At 39.2% G+C, this 24,902-nt stretch overlaps 1 protein-coding gene and 1 non-coding gene across 3 annotated transcripts in view; one reads left to right on the top strand and one right to left on the bottom strand.

Moving 5' to 3' along the window:
- Positions 1–350: 350 nt before the first annotated feature.
- LOC105468752 (signal peptidase complex subunit 2) overlaps positions 351–24,902 on the bottom strand; it is a 28,906-nt gene continuing 4,354 nt past the window's right edge. Inside the window, exons 2-6 of one of the 2 annotated variants that reach the window (XM_071075304.1) lie at positions 13,397–13,489; positions 11,970–12,053; positions 11,415–11,574; positions 7,382–7,517; positions 351–552 (exon numbers count right to left, since the gene is read on the bottom strand). In XM_071075304.1, coding sequence (XP_070931405.1) covers positions 366–552; positions 7,382–7,517; positions 11,415–11,574; positions 11,970–12,053; positions 13,397–13,489 — 660 coding nt within the window. In that variant the 3' untranslated portion in view covers positions 351–365. The remainder of the gene's footprint in view (positions 553–7,381; positions 7,518–11,414; positions 11,575–11,969; positions 12,054–13,396; positions 13,490–24,902) is intronic. The other variant, XM_071075305.1, reaches the window with a different exon arrangement.
- On the top strand, positions 8,747–8,850 carry LOC112424470 (U6 spliceosomal RNA). Its single transcript, XR_003015223.1, has one exon. It is a non-coding gene; the product is annotated as a U6 spliceosomal RNA (small nuclear RNA).

The following is a 24,902-nucleotide window of genomic DNA, read 5'->3' as shown; positions in this document are numbered from 1 at the left end:
ACAGATTAATAATTTTTTAAAATTCAGTCTTAAAATGCTACATGGCCCAAAGCTATACTATATAAAGTATGCTAGGTACAAAAGAAAACATCTGTACAGCTTTTAGCAAAACTACTTTCCCAGAAAAGCAAATTAAAATAATGTAATCAGCAGATCAAGGAGACTACAGCTAGACATCAGAGCTACAACTTCTCATATCTGTGTCAGAAAATCCTATTTATCCAGAATAGACTAAAATTTCAGGACAAAACAGGGACTTTTAAACATTTCTTACTTTACCCATTTTAAGTTCTTTTTATCTCCCCCACCCCGCAAGCCAGTAATTCAGCAAGATCCAGCAGAAAGAGGGCTACTTTTGGAATTGGCTATTTTATTTTTCTTTCTACGGCGAGACTGTCATGGAGCCTGGATATTTCAGGCTCATATGCATCCATGACCAGTGTCCCACTGTGGTCAAAAAACTTAGCAATGGACTTGGTGAACTCAGCTTCCCGCTGCTGCTTTGTTCTCCCACTGATGAAGGTCAGCTTCAAGGTGTATTTGTCATCAAACCTAAGCATGGGGGCAAAGATAACAAATCAAAAACCAAACACAGAGATTCAACCAGTAACAATACGGCACCAAGTGATTCCGAAGAAAAGGAGTAAGTTGGGCACCGGTGATACAGGGAACAAACACATCCTTTAAAAGCAAAAACAAAAACAAAACCCCAGGGCTCCTAACTCTTCAAGATACTAGTTCTGATTCTTAGGTGTTGATATATCTTTCCTGCTTTAATTACTGTGTACCTCCTTTACCTTGCTGTAGACTTTTAAGCCATGTGGACCATCTTCTCCCATCTCTGGACTTTGTATTTGCCATGCTAGATAGGTCTTCCTAGAAGACTCTTCTCCCCTGTCTCACCTGACAAGTTCTTATTTGTTAACACTACACTTGGGGCATAAACTTTTCTGGGAAAGCCTCCCAATCTGGGTCAGATGTGTCTCCTCTGTCTTCCACAGCACCATCAATCAACATTCAACTCAAATACTGACCTCCTATCATATGCCAGGCCTCATAATAGGATACTATGGTATCAACAAAATTACCTATCTGTTGACATGATGTGTACTATGTTCTTCACTAGACTGGGAGGTTTCTTTTCCCTTTGTTTCTGGTGCTTGAATCAGGATTGTCTAGGAGATTCTTGAGCAAAGATTTTTGTCTCGTTTCATACTCTTAGCTGGGTTTCTAGTAGGCAATCAAATTTTTATAAATAAATGAAGAACCCTTGCTTTCAAGGATGCTCTCCAATCCCAGGGTGTCTAGTCCTTACACTCTGTAATCAATCTAGCTCCAGGTTTTACTCTGATCACAGGCCAGGGATGCTAACTGCTTTACTAAATGAACTCCAGAGACTCCTTATCTATACTTTAAGGTACCCTGAAGGCCATTACTATGTCCATCCATTCAAGAGGGTTTAATGACACCAATTACTGGTAGGCTGACATCCCCCACCCTGTTTCCATTTATTGGGACATATTCAGTGGATTGTTAAGCTAGTATTATCTTTAGATGAAGCAGTTTCTTGAGGCTCTATTTCTGCATGTTTAAAATGGGAGAACTTCCATCTGCTTTTAGGATTACTGTCATAACTAAAACAGTGCCTATCATTAGTGCTCAAAAGATCACAGCTCCTCAGTAATTGCTGGTCTAGGCAGTAACTCCCAACTTGGAGAGCTAGTCGTGAAGTTCTTTTAACTATTTTCAACACCTCAAAAGATTTTCTTAAGTTCTGACCAACTGCTACTAATTGATATCACAGTAATTTTTAGATTTCTGTGCCCAGTTTTATTGGCAGGTACATGGCTTTGGTGGCAGTCCATGAACTGATGAGTTGTGACCTGACACATTTTAGAAATGTTCATTAATTATTTATTAAGCCTACCTATATGGGTCAGGCAGTTTTAGATGGTAAGAATATATGGCAGTGAACATAATATAAATGTCTGCCTTTTGGGACTTTCATTTCAGTGTGTGTAGGGAACAGACAGTATAAAAAAATAAGATGTTCTCTTAAATAGGTGGGCAGAAAAACCTTCACTAAGCAGATGTTTGAGCAGAGCCAAGAAAGGTAAGAGAACAAGCTCTCTGGAAAAAGAATGCTCCAGGCAAAAGCAACAGCAAGTGCAAAGGCCCTGAGGCAAGAACATGCCTGAAATGTCTTAAGAACAGAAAGGGGCGTAATGTGAACAGAATGAAGTGGGAGAGGATGAGAGCCATAGGAGATGAGGGGTATGTTTGCATAGGTGTGTGAAGTACAGAGAATAGACATGTATGGACTTCCAGGCCATCCTCAGGATTCTGGCGATTTCTCTGAGAGAGTTTTGAGCAAAAGACTGAGTTGATTATGTTTCAAAATGATCACTTTGCTTGCCGTCCTGGGAATAGACTATGGGTGGGGAGAGGGCTGCAGAAGTCCATTAGAACATCATTACAGTAGGCTGGGCACCGTGGCTCACGCCTGTAATCCCAGCACTTTGGGAGCCCAAGGTGGGTGGATGACGAGGTCAGGAGATCAAGACCATCCTGGCTAACATGGTGAAACCCTGTCTCTATTAAAAATGCAAAAAATTAGCAGGGCGTGGTGGCAGGCACCTATAGTCCCAGCTATTTGGGAGGCTGAGGCAGGAGAATGGCGTGAACGTGGGAGGCGGAGCTTGCAGTGAGCCGAGATCACGCCACTGCACTCCAGCCTGGACAAAAGTGTGAGACTTCGTCTCAAAAAAACAAAAAAACAAACAAAAAAAGAACATCATTACAGTAACTTATGTGACAGAGAATGGTAGCAGCAGAGATGGTAAATGGTTAGACAATACATTTAGATGGTACAGCGAACAGGATTTTCTGACAGAAGGACTGAGAAAGAGGAGTCAAAATGACTCCAGAGCTCTGTAAGGACAGCACTGCCATTTATTGAAGTGGGAAAACTGAGGGCAGGTTTGGACGAGGCAAAGATGAGTAAGGTTTTGGACATGTTGACTTTGAGATGCCTATTGGGATCCAACATCAAACAGAATGCCGGAATATATTTAGAGTTCAGAGAAGAGATCAAGGATGAAAATACAAATTTAGAGATCTTCATCATAGAGAAGAGGTTCCAGAACAAGCCCCGGTGGCATTTCAAATGTAAAACAAATGGGAGATGAAGAATCACAAAGGAGACTGAGGAACAGACATTAAGGTAAGAAGAAAATTAGAAGCGTGTGGTATCCGAGGAGCCTAGTTAAAAAAAAAAAAGTATTACAAGGTAAGGGTAATTAGCTATGTCAAATGCTGCTGACAGGTCAAGTAAGAGGAGAAAAGAGAAGACAAGAGCAGATCCAGGTGATAGCACAAAAGGAAAAGGAGGGTAGAGAAATGAGGAGACTGTCTGAGGAGCAGAAGGGGAAAACTTTTTTTTTTTTTTTTTAGTTGGGAGAAATTACAGTATATATGTATGTCAGACGGAATGATCCAGCAGAGGGAAACATCAAGTAAAGGAGAAGGGATAGAATCCCATAGACCAGGGAGGGAAGGTCTTAGATAGGTACTTGGAAGTAGGTAAGTAGTGATGGTAGACTTATGATGGCTTCTATCTTCCCAACAACAAAATACTGACAGTAAAGATAGGGGAGGAGGCCTAGGAAGTTTGAGGATAGGGAAGATATGAAAGATCCTCCAGGACAGGGAGAGAGTAACTGGACTACAGAAGTGTCATGGAATCTAAGCCAGGTAAGGAGGAAGTGAAGTGGGTTACAGATACCGCTGGGGCAGAAGAAATGCTGTGACAAGAGAACTAGAAGGAAATAAATTAGAATAACAGGAAGCAATGGTCAGGGTGGGACACTTAAAACTGAAATTATTGAACGTAGTTTGTTCTTAGTAATTGCAAGGTCTACTAGGGTATGTCTATGAAAGTCAGTGTTTAAGACATGATAGAAAACAGGATAATGGGAAGAAGGAAGTAAAACTGAGAGGCCAAATTACTAGAATAATCATCTATGTGAATATGGCAATCACCAAGACTTATGAAAGGACAAATGTTAGAGAGTGCCAATGAGCCAGGAATTATCTTCAAAAGAGCAGGTCTGTATTTAACTGCAAGGAAGAGGCATAGAAGTGGCACAATGTGATGACATGCATTCAAAGGGCGGGGGGCGGTTTAGGGAAGAGGAGGCATTGGAAGCTGCAAAGGGGAGACCCATCTCTACCTGTAGTACCAGAGTAATGAAGGCTGTGAGAGAAACATCAGCCACCACTTGCAGTCTGCAGAGGAATTACGTCCTCAGGGGTTATGGTCCAGTTTCACTTAGGGCAAGAAAGAGAAGGGAATGTTCACAGAGACGGCTAGGTTATAGGGGACTTTGTGGATGGCTGACAATGACTTGGCTGCAGGCAGAGACTAATTAGGAGGTCATGGCTGCTGCCCAGCTCAGATGAACGTCAATCATTCACATAACAAAACATGCCACGCCAGGCCCTCGGCTGGGTCTGGTTACCAAGGGGTAAGTGAGAAAGTCCCACCTGGGCTTAGGTTTCTAGTGTATAGTGAATGGTAAAGGAGCTCACGCTTTGGAGGAGGGGGGCAGGCCCAGGAGGAGACACAGACAGTAAATAATTATAGCTCCATGTGGTAACTAACAGAGGTAAGCATAAAATGCTTTTAAGAATAACTAGGACGGGCTGGGCGTGGTGGCTCATGCCTGTAATCCCACCACATTGGGAGGCGGAGGCTAGGGGATCACTTGAGGTCAGGAGTTCATGACCAGTCTGGCCAACATGGTAAAATCCCATCTCTACAAAAAATACAAAAATTAGCTGGGTGTGGTCGTGGGTCCGTAATCACAGCTACTCAGGAGGCTGAGGCAGGAGAATTGCTTGAACCCAGGTGATGGAGGTTGCAGTGAGCCAAGATCGCATCATTGTGCTCCAGCCTGGGTGACAAGAGTGAAACTCCATCTCAAAAAAAAAAAAAAGAATAACCAGGACCACCTAATTTAAACTAATGCATGTCAGGGAAGGCTTCTTGGAAGTAGGAGTGAGCCAGGTTACAGAAAGATAGCTAAGCCAGAGAGAAGAACATGTTTAAAGGTACGGGGTCACTGGGAAACTTGGATAACTTAGCATCTTGCAAATTCCATAATATTGCCAGAGTGAGAGAATGGATTTTGAGAGGGGCATAAAAGAAAGCTGGAGATGTCACTAGGGGATGAATGCTGTAACACTTCATATGCTGAAGGAGTTTAGACTGTATAATGAATGTGCTGGGGAGTCACAAAATCACTTTTTGCGAGAGAGTCACATAGCTTGTGCTGTCTGCACATGGCAACTGGTAGTCTGTGAAACCTTTCATTGCCATTTTCACATCACGTGACCTGGCAGTGGGAATAAGACATCAGAATCAGCCACTGTTAAGCTACTAAATCCGTCTGTGAGGTGGGGGAGGGGGAAGACATCAGCAGAAAGTGGGGAACAAAGCAAGAACGTTCACACTTCCACTCCACCAAAAATATGGCAGTTGGTAAAAATAGTAGGAAACGTGAAAAAATCAGAACCCTTGTACACTGCTAGTGACATTGTAAAATAGGGCAGCCACTTTGGACAACAGTCTGGCAGTTCCTCAAACAAAAAGAGTTACCATACGATCTAGTAAGTCTTCTCCTAGGTGTACTACCCAAGAGAAATGAAAACATGTCTACCTAAAAACATGTACACAAATATGGATAGCAACATCATTCATAATAGCCAAAAAGTAGAAACAACCCAAATGTCTGTCAACTAACAAATGGATAAACAAAATGGAATATTGCTTGACCAAAGAAAGGAATAAAGTACTGGTACATGCTACAACATGAATGAACCTCGTGTGCAGTATATATAGGAAGTAATGGCACTAAGTGAAAGAACCTAGTTATAAAAGACCACATATTGTATGATTCCATTCATATAAAATGTCCATAAGAGAGAACAGAGAAAGTAGACTGGTGGTTGCCCAGGGCTCAGGGAAGCGGAAGGATAGGGAAGTGATTAGCTAGAGTACAGAGGTTTTTTTTTTTTTGAGGTGATGAAAATGCTCTAAAATTGACTGTAATAATGGTTGCAAATATCTGTAAATACACTAGAAACTTGTGAACTGTACACTTTAAATGGGTGAAATGTATGGTAGGTGAATTATATAAAAGTTATTAAAAAATACAAAAGTCAGAATAAAAATAATGAAATTACAATGCTGCTAAGTTTTAGAATTCTGCAACTCTGCTTCAGTGGCCTGGTAGAGGATGCAGATTATGATGGCTGAGGCCAAAGGGCAGCTCGAAGCCCCTGTTAGGAGATAAGCAAGGACTCAGCTGCAACAACAGAATGGAGGTCTGCTTCCCTTTCTCATAGGCGCCTCTACAAGTTGGCAATGAGAGAGCCTGTACAGCACAGATGCTACACTTAATTTCATATGTAAATAATTGTACTTATAATTTGTGGGGCTATTATGCACTAGTTAAGTATAATATGTTTTTAAGATAGTGACTACGAGTATGAATTCTGGTTTCAAACTTGGGCTGGAATTCCTGCTCTACCACTTTTGGGCTATATGATACTGGAAGAGTTGATTTAACCTTTGGGCCTGTATTCTTATCTATAAAATGAGTGTTCTAAAATCTAAATGAGATAATGCATTTAGCAGAATACCCAACATATAGTAAATGTTCAATAAACATTTGCTATTATTATAATTGGTATTTCATCTTCCCAGAAACTCTAGACATCATTTTTGACCCCACTAAACCTGATAATTTATATGATTTACCCAAAGTTATACAGCTAGAAAGAAACTGAACTGGAACACGAACGTAGTTCTTGGTACCTACAAAACACATGTGTGTCAGCTGCACAAAGTTATACCTAACACTGGTCAGAAATAGACTGTAGATTGTGCTTTTTTTGAGTTGCCCAGTGCACTGCTCCAGAGATTCTTGACTGTATTCATGGAGAGAAGACAGGATCATAGAAGACACAGAAGCTAATGGAGTTCTTCAAAGATAACTGATCTCTCATCTTTGGCCTTTATAGTTTTGTACACTTAATCGTCTCTGTTAACTGGCCACAGGAAAAAGAATCATTCTTCATTCTTCCACCAAAGCACTTTCTCCCACAGTTTATCCTCAGAGCATTTCTGTGATAATGCAATCTCAGAACTACAGAGCTAGGACAAACCTTCTATATCATTCACACTCCTTTCTTCATTTTATATGACTAGCCCTATGATCCATGTAGAGTAGGCACATAATAAGTCTTCTGTTGATAATGATAACATGCCAGGGCAAATCCAACACCAGGATTGAAAAATCTGTGAAGATAGTCATACCTTTTAAGACTGGAGGACAGCTGCCAAATATCATCAGGATCCATTCCTGTAGGATCTTTCCTGTGGGCCACGAGAAAGATGCTCTTCTCCTTATATGAGGTATAAATGGTCAGAATCCCCATCATCACAAAATAGGTTCAAATAAAGTTAAGGGAAAAATACCCAAACATAAAAGAGAAGTAACACAAATTGACAAGCAAGAGATATAAAAACTTTCATAATGATAGTCCTAAAGAAGACAGCTTTGTCTTGCTGCAAAAACACTGAAAATTTAGCTATTTCATTTTCATCCTTATGTTTATGTACCAAGAGAAACAAGGTTCTCTCTGGTTAATTCTGCAAACATCTCAAAATGGAAGAAAAGAAAAAGGTACAGAGCATAAACTAGCTCTCATCTTTATGTTCAAAGACAACATGTATAATAAGATACTTAGTTTGTCAAGACTTTGTCATAATAGTGCTTATTTCTTTATAAAAAACAACTAATAGTCCCAGTGGACTTGACCATGTTCAACTGATTTTAAGGGTTATAAGAAGAGAAGAAAAGTGACCCAAATAGTTCACTATAGGAGAGTATGTCAAATAGTACTACAATTACTTCCTGTATGCACATAGACTTATTATTATATTGTTTTTGACAGTATTAAGTACCATATATAATAAGCACTTACAGTTTGCCAAAAACTAGCATGAGAGCTTTGTGTACACTGTGCCATTTAAATTTCAGAAACAAGGCTGGGCACGATAGCTCACACCTATAATACCAGCACTTTGGGAGGCCGAGGCAGGCAGTCTGAGACCAGCCTGGCCAAAAGGGAACAATGGGAAATTCCATTTCTACTAAAAATACAAAAATTAAGGCTAGGCATGGTGGCTCACGCCTGTAATCCCAGCACTTTGGGAGGCTGAGGTGGGCAGATCACTTGAGGTCAGGAGTTTAAGACGAGCCTGGCCAATATGGTGAAACCCCATGTTTCTACTAAAAATACAAAAATTAGCCGGGCATGGTGGTACATGCCGGTAGTCCTGGCTACTCAGGAGGCTGAGGCATGAGAATGGCTTGAACCCAGGAGGTGGAGGTTGCAGGGTGGCAGTGAGCCGAGATCGTGCCACTGTGCTCCAGCCTGTGTGACAGAGCAAGACTCCATCTCAAAAAACAAAAAACAAAAAAATTTAGCTGGATGTGGTGGTGCAGGCCCATAATCCCAGCTACTTGTGTGGCTGAGGCAGGAGAATCACTTGAACCCGGGAGGCAGAAGTTGTAGTGAGCCAAGATCGTGCCACTGCACTCCAGCCTGGGCGACAAAGTGAGACCCTGTCTCAAAAAATAAAAATAAAATAAAATAAAAATAAATTTCATGAACAGTGCTCGCTTCAGCAGCACATATACTAAAATTAGAATGATACAGAGATTAGCATGGCCCTAGCACAAGGATGACAGGCAAATTCATGAAGCATTCCATTAAAAAAGAGTTAAAAAAGATAAATTTCATGAACAGGAAAGGCAGGAAAATATAGTGCAAAGTATATGGACTTCAGAGTAGAGATAATCCTAGATTTAAATCTTGGCCTTTAATCAGTATAATCATAACAAATAACTTCCTTGCCCAAGTCTTAGTATCATTACCTTTAAAACTGGGATAATACTGATATTTTAGAATTATCATGAGATTTAGAGATGAAGGATATATGTAGTCTATGATACAGAAGAATTTTTTTTTTTTTTTTTTTTTTGAGATAGGGTCTCACTCTGTCACCCAGGCTAGAGTACAGTGGCACGATCTCAGCTCACTGCAGCCTCAACATCCCAGGCTCAAGTGATCCTCCCATCTTAGCTTCCTGAGTAGCTGGGATTATAGGTGTGCGTCACCACACCCAGCTAATTTATTTTTAATTTATCTAATTACTTTATTTATTTTGAGACAGAGTCTTGCTCTGTCGCCCAGGCTGCAGTGCAGTAGTGGATCTCGGTTCACTGTGACTTCCGCCTCCTGGATTCAAGTGATTCTTGTGCCTCAGCCTCCCAAGTAACTGGACTACAGGCATGCACCACCACGCCCAGCTAATTTTTGTATTTTTGGTAGAGACAGGGCTTCTCCACGCTGCTGAGGCTGGCCTTGAACTCTTGGGCTCAAGCAATTCGCCCACCTTGGCCTCTCAAAGTGTTGGGATTACAGGCATGAGCCACGATGCCACAGAAGATATTTATAATGTAGTCCCTACTATTATAAATAAAACTGATATGACTAAAAATAAGACCTTGTTTTATTAAACAAATATAACCAAACAAATGAATTACCATCAAGGTAGTTCTCTTGGGAGGCCAGATGTTTGTAACAAGATTGCTATCATTTTCAAATCGCTTTGGAATTCCCCTGGGAACTGTCTCTAGAACCTATAGACTATTATTCTTTTGAACTGCCTTAACGGTGAAAAATTCACACTGGGATGATTAATCTGATGACTGGAAGGAGTCAAGGATCACCTGGTACCACTTCTGGGGGCTATGTAGGACAAACTGGATAATACAATTTTTGACTAGGATCTGCTTTATTAGAGGTTTGCTAACTGCCTCTGAAGATAAATCTCCAACATGAAGTTTTAAAACATATTTCAGGTTGGCTGGGCACAGTGGCTTATGCCTGTAATACCAGCACTTTGGGAGGACTGCTTGGGCCCAGGAGTTTTGACACCAGCCTAGGCAACATAGTGGGACCTTGTCTCTGTAAAAAATTTAAAAATTAGGTAGGCATGGTGGCATGTGCCTGTCTGCTCAGGAGGTTGAGGTAGGAGAACTGCTTGAGCCAGGAGGCTGAGGCTGCAGTGAGTCATAATCACACCATTGTACTTCAGCCTGGGTGACAGGGTAAGACCCTGTCTCAAAAAAAAAAAAAAAAAAAAAAAATTTAGGTAGTGGTAACATTGTTTAAAAAAGTAAACTGCCTACCAAAATTATCTGTTTTAATAGTGAAGTATAATTAAGTTCTTTTTTTTTGGGGGGGGGGGCGGGGAACGGAGTCTCACTCTGTTGCCCAGGCTGGAGTGCAGTGGCGTGATCTCGGCTCACTGCAAGCTCCGCCTCCTGGGTTCACGCCATTCTCCTGCCTCAGTCTCCGGAGTAGCTGGGACTACAGGCGCCCGCCACTACGCCCGGTTAATTTTTTGTATTTTTAGTAGAGACGGGGTTTCACCGTGTTAGCCAGGGTGGTCTTCATCTTCTGACCTCGTGATCCGCCCGCCCTGGTCTCCCAAAGTGCTGGGATTACAGGCGTGAGCCACTGTGCCCGGCCTTAATTAAGTTCTTTATATTCAACTTCTTGAGAAAAAAAAATCAACTGGGTAGGCAACGACCATGATCTTATATTTATCATAAAAAAGAGGGGAAAGGAAATGATTATATATCAAATACAATATAAAATCTCTCATTTAATCTTCATGATAATTCTGAATGCTACCCATATTTATAAATGAGTGGTATTCAAATCATTTCAAAAATAAGTAAATTTTCATTAGCACAAGATCACAAATACCTTGGATTTCAAACCCACATTCTCTAGCTCCAGAATAAGTTCTTAATTCCACTATAATACAAGTCACACTTGTGTCTCATGCTAATTTCCAGTTCAGCTCCTCAGCTTCAAGTAAACCTGATACAGATCTGAGTCTCCAAAATCAGTTCCTTTCCTAATTTGAAGCAGCCACGTCTAATGGGAAAAGTTCTGGGCTAGAAATGAGAAGAGCTGGGTTCACGATTACTATGTGTTTTGCTATTAAGTGCTCATATTAGGATAATAACCTCTACATTAATAACAAAAATGAATTACGATAAAATAACCATACTAAACATAAAATATCAATGACAGTTACTATATAAAATGATAGATGTTTACTAGATAAACATCACAGCTCATAATATTAAATTCTAACATTAGCAAGCCCTAACATGAAAGTCTGTTTTGTTTTTTGTAGGGAGAAGCATCAGCAGATTTTTTAAAATGGTCACTAGAAAACAAACCTGGGCATAAAGGATATGATATGACGCACAAAGCCAAAACGGGTTTCGACTCTGGAAAGGGGTGCATATAATCCCAAATCAAAGCCACTATGGCAAAGAAACAGGAGATTGTACAGATGGTGAGGCGACCATCAATTAGACCAAAATTCTCCACGTATTTGTATTTTTCCAGAAGTACCTGGTGAGAAAAAGAAGGAATCAAGCTAATAGGAATACTTCCTTCCCAGTATCTGCTTTTATTCTTGATTTCCATGATAAAAGAATCTATGAATTACCAAGAAGTTCCCTCCAGTTGGGATTTTACCACACCAAACAAATAAGACTCAAGTCTTCTATAAAGAACCAAGAGAAAAAGTTCATCAATCCGTCATATAAAAACTTTAAACTCCTCAACTTTTCCCACAGCTAAAATGTTCTTCTGACTTTTTCTGTGAGAAATTTTAGAAACTGCTTTCTGACTCAATTTCTAACACTGAAAACTAAGGTCACTCCAAGTTACAAAAGGAAAAGATTTTCCAGGAGAGATGGCCATCAGCTGTATAGATACTAACCAACCCCTCCTCAAGAAAGTACCTTTTTGGCAGAATCATCCAAAGAGTTTTTCACAGCTGATCCATCCCACTTGTCAATTTTTACAGGCTTATCATCTATCTTCCACTGTAAAACAAACAGAAAAGTTGTGCATCAAGAAACTAGGCCTCTTACTGAAGGTAAAATGAACCACTTTTTAAGAGCATCTCTCATGCACACATAATATTTACTCTTTGTCTTCTGATGTTGCAGAACTAAAAGACAAAACAGGCTATTCTGGGCACACTCCTATGGGGTAGCCCTGCAAGAAGCAGTTAAAAAAACAAGCAAACAAAAAAGACCAAACAATTAAAATAGATGAGGTAACCAGAGTCAGGTGGTACTCATGTGATGTTGACATTGCCAGTCTCCATGCAGAGAATATAAAAACCCCAGAACCAGAACACGTATATGGGCTGCAGAGACTGTAAGTGTAAACTTACATATCCCACCTTCATTTTACCCAAATGTGAGTATAGAAAATTACTCTATTTATTCATGCTTTCCTTCTCTGACCACAAAACTCACAAAATACAGATACATGAATTTACAGACACTAACAAAATGGGGAGGATCTCCTTTAATATCACTTTGTCAGCTAACAACTTTTATTATTTTACCAGCATGTCTTAACTTTAAGACAGCAATTCCAGTACAGCCTGTTGGAAACAACACTAAATTTTAAATTACAAACCAAGTCCCAGACTCAGTCCCATCATGAGTTGAGTGGACAAACTCTGCTTCTATTTCCTTTATCTATAGAGGTTTAGAAAGTTTCTCAAACACTACTATTCAAAGGCAAATAATTCTCTCACTCACTGCTCATGTAGAAGTTCAAAATGTTACAGCACCTACGAATGCCAATTTAGCACCCTGAATTCAGCTTCCCACTTCTGGGAATGTTTCTATAACTGAATACATGTGAAATGATATACAAGGCTACTCACTGCAGCATTGTCTGTAATAGTGAAAAGCTGGAAGTAACTCGAATGCTCATTTACAAGGGGATTGGTTAAACAAACTACGGTACATCCAGATATCTTATCAGGGTAGAGAAATATGGGGAGGAGTAAGACTACTTACGTGTGCCTTTAAAATTTTTTAACCATGTGAATGTATTACATAGTAAAAAATTTTCTCAAATTCAAGTATTTAAGTAAATGTAGCTTAAGAGGAACAGGGTGCTACAAATAATCTGATAAACCTGGTTTTTTTTGTAGAACATTAATGGCCAACTCTTAATTTTTTAGATCAAGTGAACAAATATTATATTCCATAAAAATCACAAACCAGCAAGCAATCCAAAATTCATTTGGATTTAGAATGGATTATTTTATGGAAAGACAGAGAATGTCATATTTATCTTTTGGATTGAGCACAAGTACAAAGATAATGCCTATAAGAAATAAAGAGATGGCAGTGGTCAGTACCTGCCGTCCCAGATACTTGGGAGGCTGAGGTGGGAGAACAGCTTGAGCCCAGGAGTTCCAGTCCAGCCTGGGCAATATAGTGAGAACTTGTCTCTGGAAAAAATAAATAAATAAATAAACAATAAAAAATAAAATAAGAAGTAGGATAAAAATAATTGTAAAGATTTTAAACAACTACAGAAATATAATTCATCAACTTTGATTTTTTAACTGTGATTCTATATATTATTATACAAAAGAGAAGGCCGGGCGCGGTGGCTCAAGCCTGTAATCCCAGCACTTTGGGAGGCCGAGACGGGCGGATCACGAGGTCAGGAGATCGAGACCATCCTGGCTAACACGGTGAAACCCCGTCTCTACTAAAAAATACAAAAAACTAGCCGGGCGAGGTGGTGGGCGTCTGTAGTCCCAGCTACTCGGGAGGCTGAGACGGAGAATGGCGTAAACCCGGGAGGCGGAGCTTGCAGTGAGCTGAGATCCGGCCACTGCACTCCAGCCTGGGCGACAGAGCGAGACTCCGTCTCAAAAAAAAAAAAGAAAACCCGTTCTGTGAAGTTTGTTGGGAAAAATAACATGAGCTAAAAATAGCCATACTTAAAGTGATTAAAAGTCAATCAAGTATTTTTTTCCCTTGGTGCCTTGTAAAAGCAAGTGTTTTTCTTCGAGAAAACTACTCATGGCAGCATACTGCAATATTGACTGCCAGCCTACAAATCAAACATGACACCTAATTTTAAAGATGCAAACTGAACCAAAAAGAAATTAGCAGGCTTTCTAGCTAGATAGCTCATTTACACTGTCAAGTAAATCCCTCTTTGAAGACATGCAAAAGAACCAACTTGTAGAGCCAAACCCACCATAGCATTTGAATTATTTGTGAAATAAAGTCAGAATAAAGTCATTTAAAAATTATGGGTCATTCAAAAACAGGGAAATCATATTCTCAGACACCTAGCCACACTTCACTGCCTGCATTGCATCACAGAAAAGAAACTTGCCTTTATAAGTCAGAAAATAATGTCTTAAAAATTTGGGGGAATAAAATGCAGAAGCAGCCATTACAATGTATTGAAATAGCCTCAGCTATAACTTCACTGCCTGGTACCTAGAAGCAATCTTCAGTAAGTGGAACAGAAACATTTCCAGTGAATTACATGAAATCACAAGAAAGGTTATAATTTGACTTTATGGCAACATAGGCCATTTTGAACCTAATAGTGTCCCTGGTACAGTACAGAGAACCATCTAGAAAAAGGGGAGTTGCTATTAGGGGCTGATTTTTCTGATTATTATTTCTCATCATGCTCAAAAACTGCTCATCAACTAAAATGTATGCTGCTCCTCACGTTCTCTCTACTACTAATTCGGGTATTTTAGAAGCTATCTTTTTTTTTTTTTGCCTCATTTTTGTCTTCCTCAACACTAAGTGCAAATTGCTTTCCTTTTGTAATAGATAAAGCAAAAATTAGTTTATTTTATGTAGGACCTCACAGGATAAATTACAAAGAAGGGCAGTGTGCAGAAATAAGTGAACCTGGGCCCAAGACTGCCATCTTCGGCAAGGCTTGTTTGCAAGGTTGGCCCCTGGCTGGCATCTGACAAGTGGCTGATAAAACAGTTCCCTACACTGATATAAATACATTCCCTCAGTGATAAGAATGGCTCACTGTGCCTCAACTGTTTGTATAAATGATGTGATTTATGTTGAACACCTTTCCTCCTGGAAATCTAGAAAAAATTAAAGTTCTTTATGTTGGCAGTATCCAAAATTTCAAAATGATATCCCTTACACAGGTCAATTTTCACCCACTGTAAAACTGCTATTGCCACTCATCTTTTTATTGCAGCACTAAGCAGACCCTCAATCCAGACACCAATGTTCTTCAGATTAGAAAACGAGACTTCAAAGAGGTTAAGTGCCATACAACTAGTAAATGACAGGCCAACAAAATTCTTTAGGGCTAAATTACAAATACATGTCTCATTATAAAACTGTCTCTTCTTCAGTGATATAAATTTATTTTTACTTGCCTTAATCCCTGAACTCAATCCCAAAGCAGATTGTGGCCTTATACTTAAAGGTGTACTGTACTTCAAATCACAAGCTAACTGGTTTTGGCCAGGCGCAGTGGCTCACTCCTATAATCCCAGCACTTTGGGAGGCTGAGGCAGATGGGTCGTTTGAGGTCAGGAGTTCGAGATCAGTCTGGCCAACATTGTGAAACCTCGTCTCTATTAAAAGTACAAAACTTAGCCAGGCTAAGTAATCCCAGCTACTTGGGAGGCTGAGGAAAGAGAATTGCTTGAATCCGGGAGGCGGAGGTTGCAGTGAGCTGAGATGGCGCCACTACACTCCAGCCTGGGTGAACAGAGGAAGACTCCATCTCAAAAAACAAACCAACCAACAAACAAAAAACAAAAAACAAACTGACTGGATTTAGACTAAATACAAACGTATGCAGACAAATGCTTTTTTTCCTTACCCAATAAGTGAATCCTTATTATCCAAGGGAGAATGGAGTCAGGCTACTTTATTTTAATCTTCACTTTTCCACTTAATACTGGAAGGCACTGGACAAATAATTTAACCGTTCTAAAGCCTTATTAGTTTGCTCAATTGTAAAATAAAGACGGTGAAAGTATCTATTTCACAGGTTGGTATGAGAAGTAAATAGTGTAATTATAAAGCATAGCACAGTGCACAGTACCTAGTAAGTACTTAATAAAAATTAGCTATTGCTGTTGCTATTAATGATATAAAACTATATAATACACTGCATCATGATTACCTGACTGTATGTATTATCTCCCTCACTGGGTAACAGGGACTACACACTTTTGTATTCTCAGAGCCTGGAACACAATATACTCTCAATAGCTTTTTTTTTTTTTTTTTTTTTTAATGTCTAAATACTCACAAAGAAAAAAAGGGAAGAAAAAGATCTCTAAAATGTTACTCTCCAGTCTAAATTTAGCAAATGTAGACATGCTCAAAATGATCTCACTTGGTTCTTATTCACAGAATTTTTTTTAAGGGATGGAGGGCAGACAGAAGGTATAATCATAGCTACCATTTCCTGAATGCCTAACATGTGCTATGTATGTGCAAAGTATTTTATATACACTACCTCACTTAATTTCCACAATAACTCTACAAGGTAAGAACAGTTAAAATCTTCCTTTCACAGATAACACTAAGGGTTTAAAAAATTCGCCAAAGATGAAAGACAGAAAGTTGTAAAGCCAGGACTCAATACTCATGCTCTCTCACTATTCTACACTGCTTTCCCATGAAGAGAAAGGAAAGGAATTATTAGCCATCAAAAACACAAAAGAACAGGAACCAAAAAGGTCCCTGAAGTGACAGCTATACAATGTATCTTGATTCCTAACAAGCTCTAGTTCATAACATTTTTAAAACCTAAAAAAAAAAAAAAAAAAAAAAAAAAAAAAGTTAATCTGAATAGGACCACAAAACTCACAGGGTATCAAAAATGTTGAATCTCCCCACTCAATGTAAAACCAACTGCAATTTGGCTGAAAACAGAGATCAAAAAGTACTATTTTAAAGAAATTACTCCCCTACACTACCCACTGAAGAGATAAAGACAACTTTTTTTTTTTTTTTTTTTGAGACAGAGTCTTGCTCTGTCGCCCAGGCTGAGTGTAGTGGCATGATCTCAGTTCACTGCAACCTCCACCTCCTGAGTTCAAGCAATTCTCATGCCTCAGCTTCCCGAGTAGCTGGGATTACAGGCATGTGTCATCACACCAGGCTAATTTTTTGTATTTTTTAATAGAGATGGGGTTTCACCATGTTGGCCCTAGACTCGAACTCCTGGCCTCAAGTGATCCACGTACCCCAGCCTCCCAAAGTGCCACCACACCCGGCCAAGATAAAGACAACTTTTATCAAACTAATATACCTGATGCCAGAACTGGCTGGCTAACTAGTTAAAAGAAAACAGGCATTTGATAGCTTTAATAGAACACTATGAAGAATCATTTCAGTTACGTTTCTCCACTGCACATTTGAATAACAAAAAATTCTACGAAGACATTTCACTGAAGGTATGGCATCAGGAACTCCGTAAGTGATTAGGAAGGATATTAAACACAACTCAGGTCTGAAGGATATGCAGGCAATGCAGGAAGGCATTTTCCAAATTAACTCATGTGAGGGAATACAGCCTTCTGTTCCCCATGCGTCACCAGGCTTAAAGGGATAGGGTGGGATCAAAAAAAGAGACAAAATAAGCCAGGCACAGTGGCTCACGTTTATAACTTCAGCACTTTGGGAGGCCAAGGAGGAAGGATTGCTTGAGTTCAGGAGTCTGAGATCAGCCTGGGCAACATAGCAAGACCCTATATCTAAAAAAAAAAAATTTAATTAAAAAAATTAGCCAGGCATGGTGGTGCCCACCTATAGTCCCAGGTACTTGGGAGACTGAGGCAGGAGGATGGCTTGAGCCCAGGAGGTGTAGGCTGCAGTGGGCCGTGATTGTGCCACTGCACTCCAACCTGGACAACGGAGTGAGACTCCATCTCACAAAACGAAAGGACAAAATCCTTGGCCATTAGGATATGTCCAACAAAACAAAATTGTTTTGAGTATGACAACATGAACACCTTCAATTTTCTTATTTTAATAATAGTGAAAACAGAAGTTATGCAGTGATATAAAAGACCTGAGTGGATTGCTTCACAAAGTTCCCTGGCTTGATAATAAGACTCAAAGGATTCCTCAATTCATACTGGAGAGATGAAGAATTACCAGGGGTGAGAGTGGTGTCAATGGTGACCCTGTTCTGATTTAGACAGAATTGAGCATGGCTTTAAGAAAAACAAACTTTTTCTCTCCTTTATCCCAGTTTAGAAAGTAGACAGAAGCTGCAAAGGGGGAAAGTAGCAGGAGATGAGGCATCTGAGAGAAACCATTTCCTAGTTATTATATAGAAATGGTTTCTCTATATAATATAGTTAATATATAATATAGATATATTATTATATAATATAGTTATTATATAGAGAAACCATTTCCTAGTTATTAGGCTAAAAAACTTGAATTTTATTCTGAAGCGGGCAATGGAGAGTATTTTAAGCAGGGGAATAACAATCAAATTTACGTTTTTTTTTTTTTTTAAGTCATTTTAGTGGCAACCTGGCAGATGATCTGGAGAGGAGTAACACTGGACATAGAGATGTAGATGGAGCCTGATGTAAGTGCAGAGCCTCAATGCTCAATAGAGCAGCAGTAGGGAGAATGAAAGGGAGTATTTCTGAGGTAGAATTGGCAGGACTTAGTAACAGACTAGTTATAAGGAACATGAAAGAGAAGAGACAGAGATGACCACCTACTAGAATTAGGGCTTGCATGACTTGTTGGAGCCATTATGTCATTTTCCGAGAAGGAGGAAAGAGGATATATGTGGAGTTCTAAACTAAAATAAGGAGATAATAAAAACTGATGGCAAACTCAGAAGCTGAAATTACAATTTCAGTTGGAAATACATATGTGACCATATCCCCCCACACACATATTTAGCAAGAAAAGAAAATGTTCAGTTTGGGGAGAAAATGATGTCTATCTTAAGAATGTGCACTGTCATCTAATTTAAATCCCAATTCAGCAAAAACATGGTATCTCAAAGAGATTATGCTCTTAGCAACACACTGAATCTTCAATTTCAATCTATTTTTTATAAAAATGGTCAAGATACACTGCAAAGAAAATTACTAGCTTAACAGTGCTTATTACTGACTGCATTCATCACTGGAGTTAGAAGTTAGGAAATTACCATGTGTTAATTAAATTATGAGCATGCACATTAGTGACAACCCCAGAGAAACTGATTCTTAGGTTTTATACTGCCTTCTCTACTCCACCACAAACTGCATTTAGCTGTGACAGGGCTGCTTCTACATCAACTCAGCCCATGACAGAGAAGCCTACATGACTGCAGCTCTTTGAGGGCCAGGTCACTGGATCCATGACTTAAAATCCTACCACTGAACCCAGAAAGTGTGAGATCTAAGGCTGAAAAGAGCTTAAAGTTAAAACAACTTGATTCAGCATATTAATCAGCAATGCTCCAACAATGAAGTATTTTTTCTACCAGCAAACTGAAATGTAGTCAACAATCCTTTCAATACTAGCAACTAACATCTTCTAAACTCTGACTGAATTGTTGGCATAATCAACCAATATAAATTTCTTACCTTTGCAATGGGTAGACAAGAAATTAGATACACACAAAAAAATGGTCTTTACAATTGTGTTAAGGAAAATCCTATACTTAACAATGAATTATAAACTATGCTAAGTGCTAAATGGTAAGAAGTAGACATAGAAGGGCAACGGCACACTACAGGTTCGAGGATCTGCAAAAAAGATTCTGGATAAAATGTTACCTATTACCTCAGGGATATCAATCTGCAGCAAAGCTGACTGGGGAGGGTTGGAAGAGAGAGGGATATTGCCAAGGAAGACCTGAATTAAGGCACGAAGACTGGCTAGGAATGTACTACATTGATACGGATGTGTGATGAGTCCTTATTCTAGAAAGGTAACAGATCACATACTCCATTTAAGAATTACATGCAATCAGTTCTGAAAAATGCAGCTGAGTGCAAATTCAGGCATAGGACCACACAGCTGTTTCATCTGATATCCATCTCCTACTGCCTAGAAAAATATTAACTGTTATATGACTCTTCCAGGTTTCTTTTTCTTTTTAAGGAAACTGCCAAGTCTCTCAATAGCAATTCATTCCAGTGTTGGACAATCTTTTAAAAGAAAAAAAATAATATTTTTAAACACAATCTTTTTGGCAATTACACTTCTTTATTTTCTTTAAATTAATATTGAATGGCTGCTTGCTATGTGCCAAGCACTGTTCTAGCCACTAGGGATATAGTCATAAACAAGACAAATTCTGCACTTGTAGAGCTTCTTCTTGTATGGAAGATAAAGAATAAGTAAACAAATATGCATATAATTCCAGGTTGTAAAAAAGATTACACAGAAAAATGCAATAGAGTTTTTAAAAAGACTATTAAAAAGTTATTAAATAGTGAGGGAAAATAGTTAACATCTCAGCAGAGCTGAATAAACGAGTAACCCATGAGAAAATCTGAAGTGTCCTAGTGAAAACAGAACACCAAAATCCCCCAAGCTTAACGTGTTTGAGGAACAGCAGAAAAGCCAGGGTTTCCAGAGTCAGTGACTCAAGTAGAAACTGACAGATGAGGATGACAGAAACAGGCAGGATCAAGAACATGTAGTGTAGGGTCCAGTCCCACAGGGTCAGTGGGTTTTTCTCCCTGTATGCGGAGACGAGAGACTGTAGGAATAAAGAAACAAGACAAAGAGATAAAAGAAAAGACACTTGGGCCCAGGGGACCACTACCACCAAGATGCGGAGACCAGTAGTGGCCCCAAATGCCAGGCTGTGCTGGTATTTATTGGATACAAGACAAAGGGGCAGGGTAAGGAATGTGAGCCATCTCTAATAATTGACAAGGTCACATGACTCATGTGTCCACTAGACAGGGGGCCCTTCCCCGGCTGGCAGCCGAGGCAGAGAAAGAGAGGAGAATAAGAGAGACAGCTTACGCCATTATTTCTGCATATCAGGGACTTTTAGTACTTTCACTAATTTGTTACTACTATCTAAAAGGCAGAACCGGGTGTACAGGATGGAACATGAAGATGGATTAGGAGCGTGACCACTGAAGCACAGCATCACAGGGAGATGGTTAGGCCTCCGGATAACTGCAAGAGGTGGAGGAGTACAGTCTTCTCTAAACTCCTCCGGGAAAAGGCAGATTCCCTTTCCTGGTCTGCTAAGTAGCGGGTGTTTTTCCTTGACACTGATGCTACCGCTAGACCATGGTCTGCTTGGCAACAGGCGTCTTCCCAGACACTGGCGTTACCGCTAGACCAAGGAGCCCTCTGGTGGTCCTTCCGGGCATAACAGAAGGCTTGCACTCCTGTCTTCTGGTTCCTTCTCACCGTGTCCCTTCAGCTCCTATCCTTGTACCGCCTAGTTTTTCCTAGGTTATGATTGTAGAGCGAGGATTATTATAATATTGGAGTAAAGAGTAATTGCTACAAACTAATGATTAATGATATTCATATATAATCATATATATTATTTATATCTAGTATAACTATTCTTATTTTATTTATTTTATTATACTGGAACAGCTCGTGCCCTCAGTCTCTTGCCTCAGCACCTGGGTGGCTTGCCGCCCACAATGTAGGGGCTACAAAATAGGCCACAATTAGGGGTTTGGATTTTAGTTAATTGAGATGGGAAGTTACTGGAGATATTTCAGCAAGAGAGTGAGTGATCCATGTTTTAAAACATCAGTCTAGCTGCTGTGTGGAGAATAAAATGTAAGGGAGCCAAGCACAGAAGCTGGAAGACCAGTTGAAATGGCTACTACAGCTGTCTAGGTAGGAGTGGTCAGATTCTGGATGTACAGCCAGGAAAATACAATGATGGGATGGCTGTGGAGTACAAGGCAAAGAGAAGATCAAGGGTAACTCTCAGGTTTTTGTTTGAATAAATAAGATGAATGGAGGTGTCTAACTGAAATGAGGAAGACTGAGAGAGAAGCATTTTGAGGGGTAAGCAGAAATCAGGAGACTGGCTCTGGCTATTGATGCCTGATACACGTTTTAGACATTTAAGTGGAGATGACAAGCAGGCAGTTGGACATAAAGTCTGGGGCTTATAGGAAAGGTCCAGGTTGAGAATATAAATGTAGAAGTCAGCAACTTCTACATGTTATTTAAGCCACGACATTGGGTATCACCTTGGGATGAGGCTAGACAGAGGAGAGGGCCAGGGGTAATAAGCTCAGGGACGGGCAATATTTACACAGGTCAGGAAGAAGACCAAAGAATAATGAAGACAACAGAGACTAGTTGACGGAGGAGGAAAATTGGGGGCAAACGGTGTCCTAGAAGCCAAGTAAAGAAAATATCTCAAGAAAGAAGTGATCAATAAGTCAAATGCTACTGAAAGGCTAAGTAATATTAAAAAACTATTGAAATTTGGTAAGATAAGAGATCAGAGCAGGGAAATGGTGCTGGCAACAGCTGAAAAAGGTACCTTGGCAGGCAGATTATATATATATAGTATATAATATATATAGTATATATATACACACACTTACTTTAATTACTAATTAAAAGACTCACTAAATATATGTATGTATATATACTATATATACATATATAATATGTATATATAGTATTTTAATTAGTAATTAAAGTAATAGTACAAAAGTAATCAGTGTCTGTGATACCACTGTGTTACATGATACATAGTTTAAAAAAACAAATAATCTGAAACTTTAAGGGTTACTCCATGAAAGACAAAAATAAGTTTCTAAAATTGTGATACAATTCACACACTATAAAATTCACTATTTAAAAATATGCCAATTCAGGGGTTCTTAGTATACTCACAAGGTTATACAACCATCACCACTATGTAATTCTAGAATATATGCATACCCTCAAAAAGAAACTCCATACCCATTAGCAGTCACATCTTATTCCTGTGCCCTATCCCCTGGCAGCCAACAATCTACTTTCTGTCTCTATGGATTTGCCTATTCTGGACATTTCAAACAAATGCAGTCATACTATATATGGCCTTTTGTGATTGGCTTCTTTCACTTAGCACATTTTCAAGATTCATCCATATTGTAGTATGTATCAATACTTTATTCTAACAGTCAAATTATATTCCATTGTATAGATATATCACATTGTGTTTATCCATTTATCAGCTGACAGACTGTTTCTACCTTTAGGCCATTATGATAACTGTGTTATGAACATTTGTGTGCCAAGATTTCCCGTGGACACACGTTTTCAATTCTCTTGGGTATATACCTAGGAGTGGAATTGCTGGGTCATATGGTTAACTTTACGTTGAATTTTCTGAGGAACTGTCAAACTGTTTCCAAGAGTGCCACCACATTTTACATCTGTTAGCGATATATGAAGATTCTGATTTCTCCGTATTTACACCAAAACAGGTTATTTTCCTTTTTTTTCCCTTTATTATAGCAATCTTAGTGGAAGTGAAGTGGTTTCTCATTGTGGTTTTACTTTGCATTTCTCTAATGACTGATGATGTTGCGTATCTTTCCATGTGCTATGGGCTATTTGTATATCCTCTATGGAGAATTATCTATTTACATCTTTTGCCCTTTTAAAAACTAGGTCGCTGTCTTTTTATTACTGAGTTGTAAAATTCTTTATATAGTCTAGATGCTAGACCCTTACCAGATATATGATTTGAAAATGTTTTCTCTCATTCTGTGGATTTCTTTTTTCATTTTCTTGATAGTGGCCTTTGACACACACATACTTTTTATTTTGAGGAAATAAAAAATAATGAGTTTTGAGATCCTAATAGGATCAGTTTGCAAAAGAGTATTAAAAGGCCAGCACCTTGTTTCATTAAACAAACACATACAATTATAGTAATGTCATAAAACCGTTCATCTTCCTTGTCAGAGCTAGGTAACAGGGCACAAGCATATCATCTGGAAGTCTGGCAAGCTAAGGTATCTTCCAGTAGAGTAAAAGAGGAGACACCTAAGGACATGTGGTTGGTAGGTGACAAAGCCAAGGCTACAGCCTAGGTCTTTCACCTCACAAGAGATGTTCATCCCACTACTATGTTAGCTAGCACATTAGTTAGCACAAGGCACACTGTGGTATGGGAAGCAATGTGCTGAGTAAAGAAAGAGCACTGGATTAAGTACTGGGGAAGCCAGGTTCTGTAAGCGTTACTAATTCACTGTGTGGTCTTGGGCAAGTTGCTTTGCTTGTGTCCATGTCTACAAAATGAGGCTGAAGCATCAGATGAGTCTCAGGGTCTCTTCATTAAAAACATTTTAAAGAAACCACTATTAAGCAGAATAGCTTTTAAAAACAAAACAAAACAAAAACCTTAAAATGTCAGAACCAGAAGAGACTTTAAAAAATCATTTAAGCCAGTAGTTCTCAACCTGGAGGTAACTGTTAAAATGCAGAGGTAATAGAGACATGTGAAGAGAAACGCAGATATTCAGGCCTAAGAAAAGGTCCAAAAATCTGTTAATTTTAACTAATTCTCAAAGGAGTCTGATGTAAACAGATTAAAGCTGTTCTTTAAGATCAGGCTGACAGGCTAGCCAGGAGACAGAAATCCAGGTATAAGGCTAAAAGGGTCCAGACAATACCTTCTGGAAAGCATGGTTTAACACCACATATCAACTTTAATAGCCAAAACAAATTAAGCAAGCAGCTTTTCTTTATAACTGCCAGGCAGAAGAAAATGCTTTGATGTATTTGGGGCAAAATAACACACTGCAATGATCTAAGTCAAGTTATTCTGTGATGGAGGCGGAAGGATTATATTTGCATACTTATTTTTAAGATCAGGAAACAAGAACTGCTGTGTTCTTAAAGTCAGTTTCATAAGAGTAGAAATTC

This window comes from Macaca nemestrina, chromosome 12 (assembly GCF_043159975.1).
Source record: "Macaca nemestrina isolate mMacNem1 chromosome 12, mMacNem.hap1, whole genome shotgun sequence".
NCBI classification, from domain to species: domain Eukaryota; kingdom Metazoa; phylum Chordata; class Mammalia; order Primates; family Cercopithecidae; genus Macaca; species Macaca nemestrina.
The sequence above is the reverse complement of the archived record's forward strand: the minus strand, read 5'-3'. Positions and strand labels throughout refer to the sequence as shown.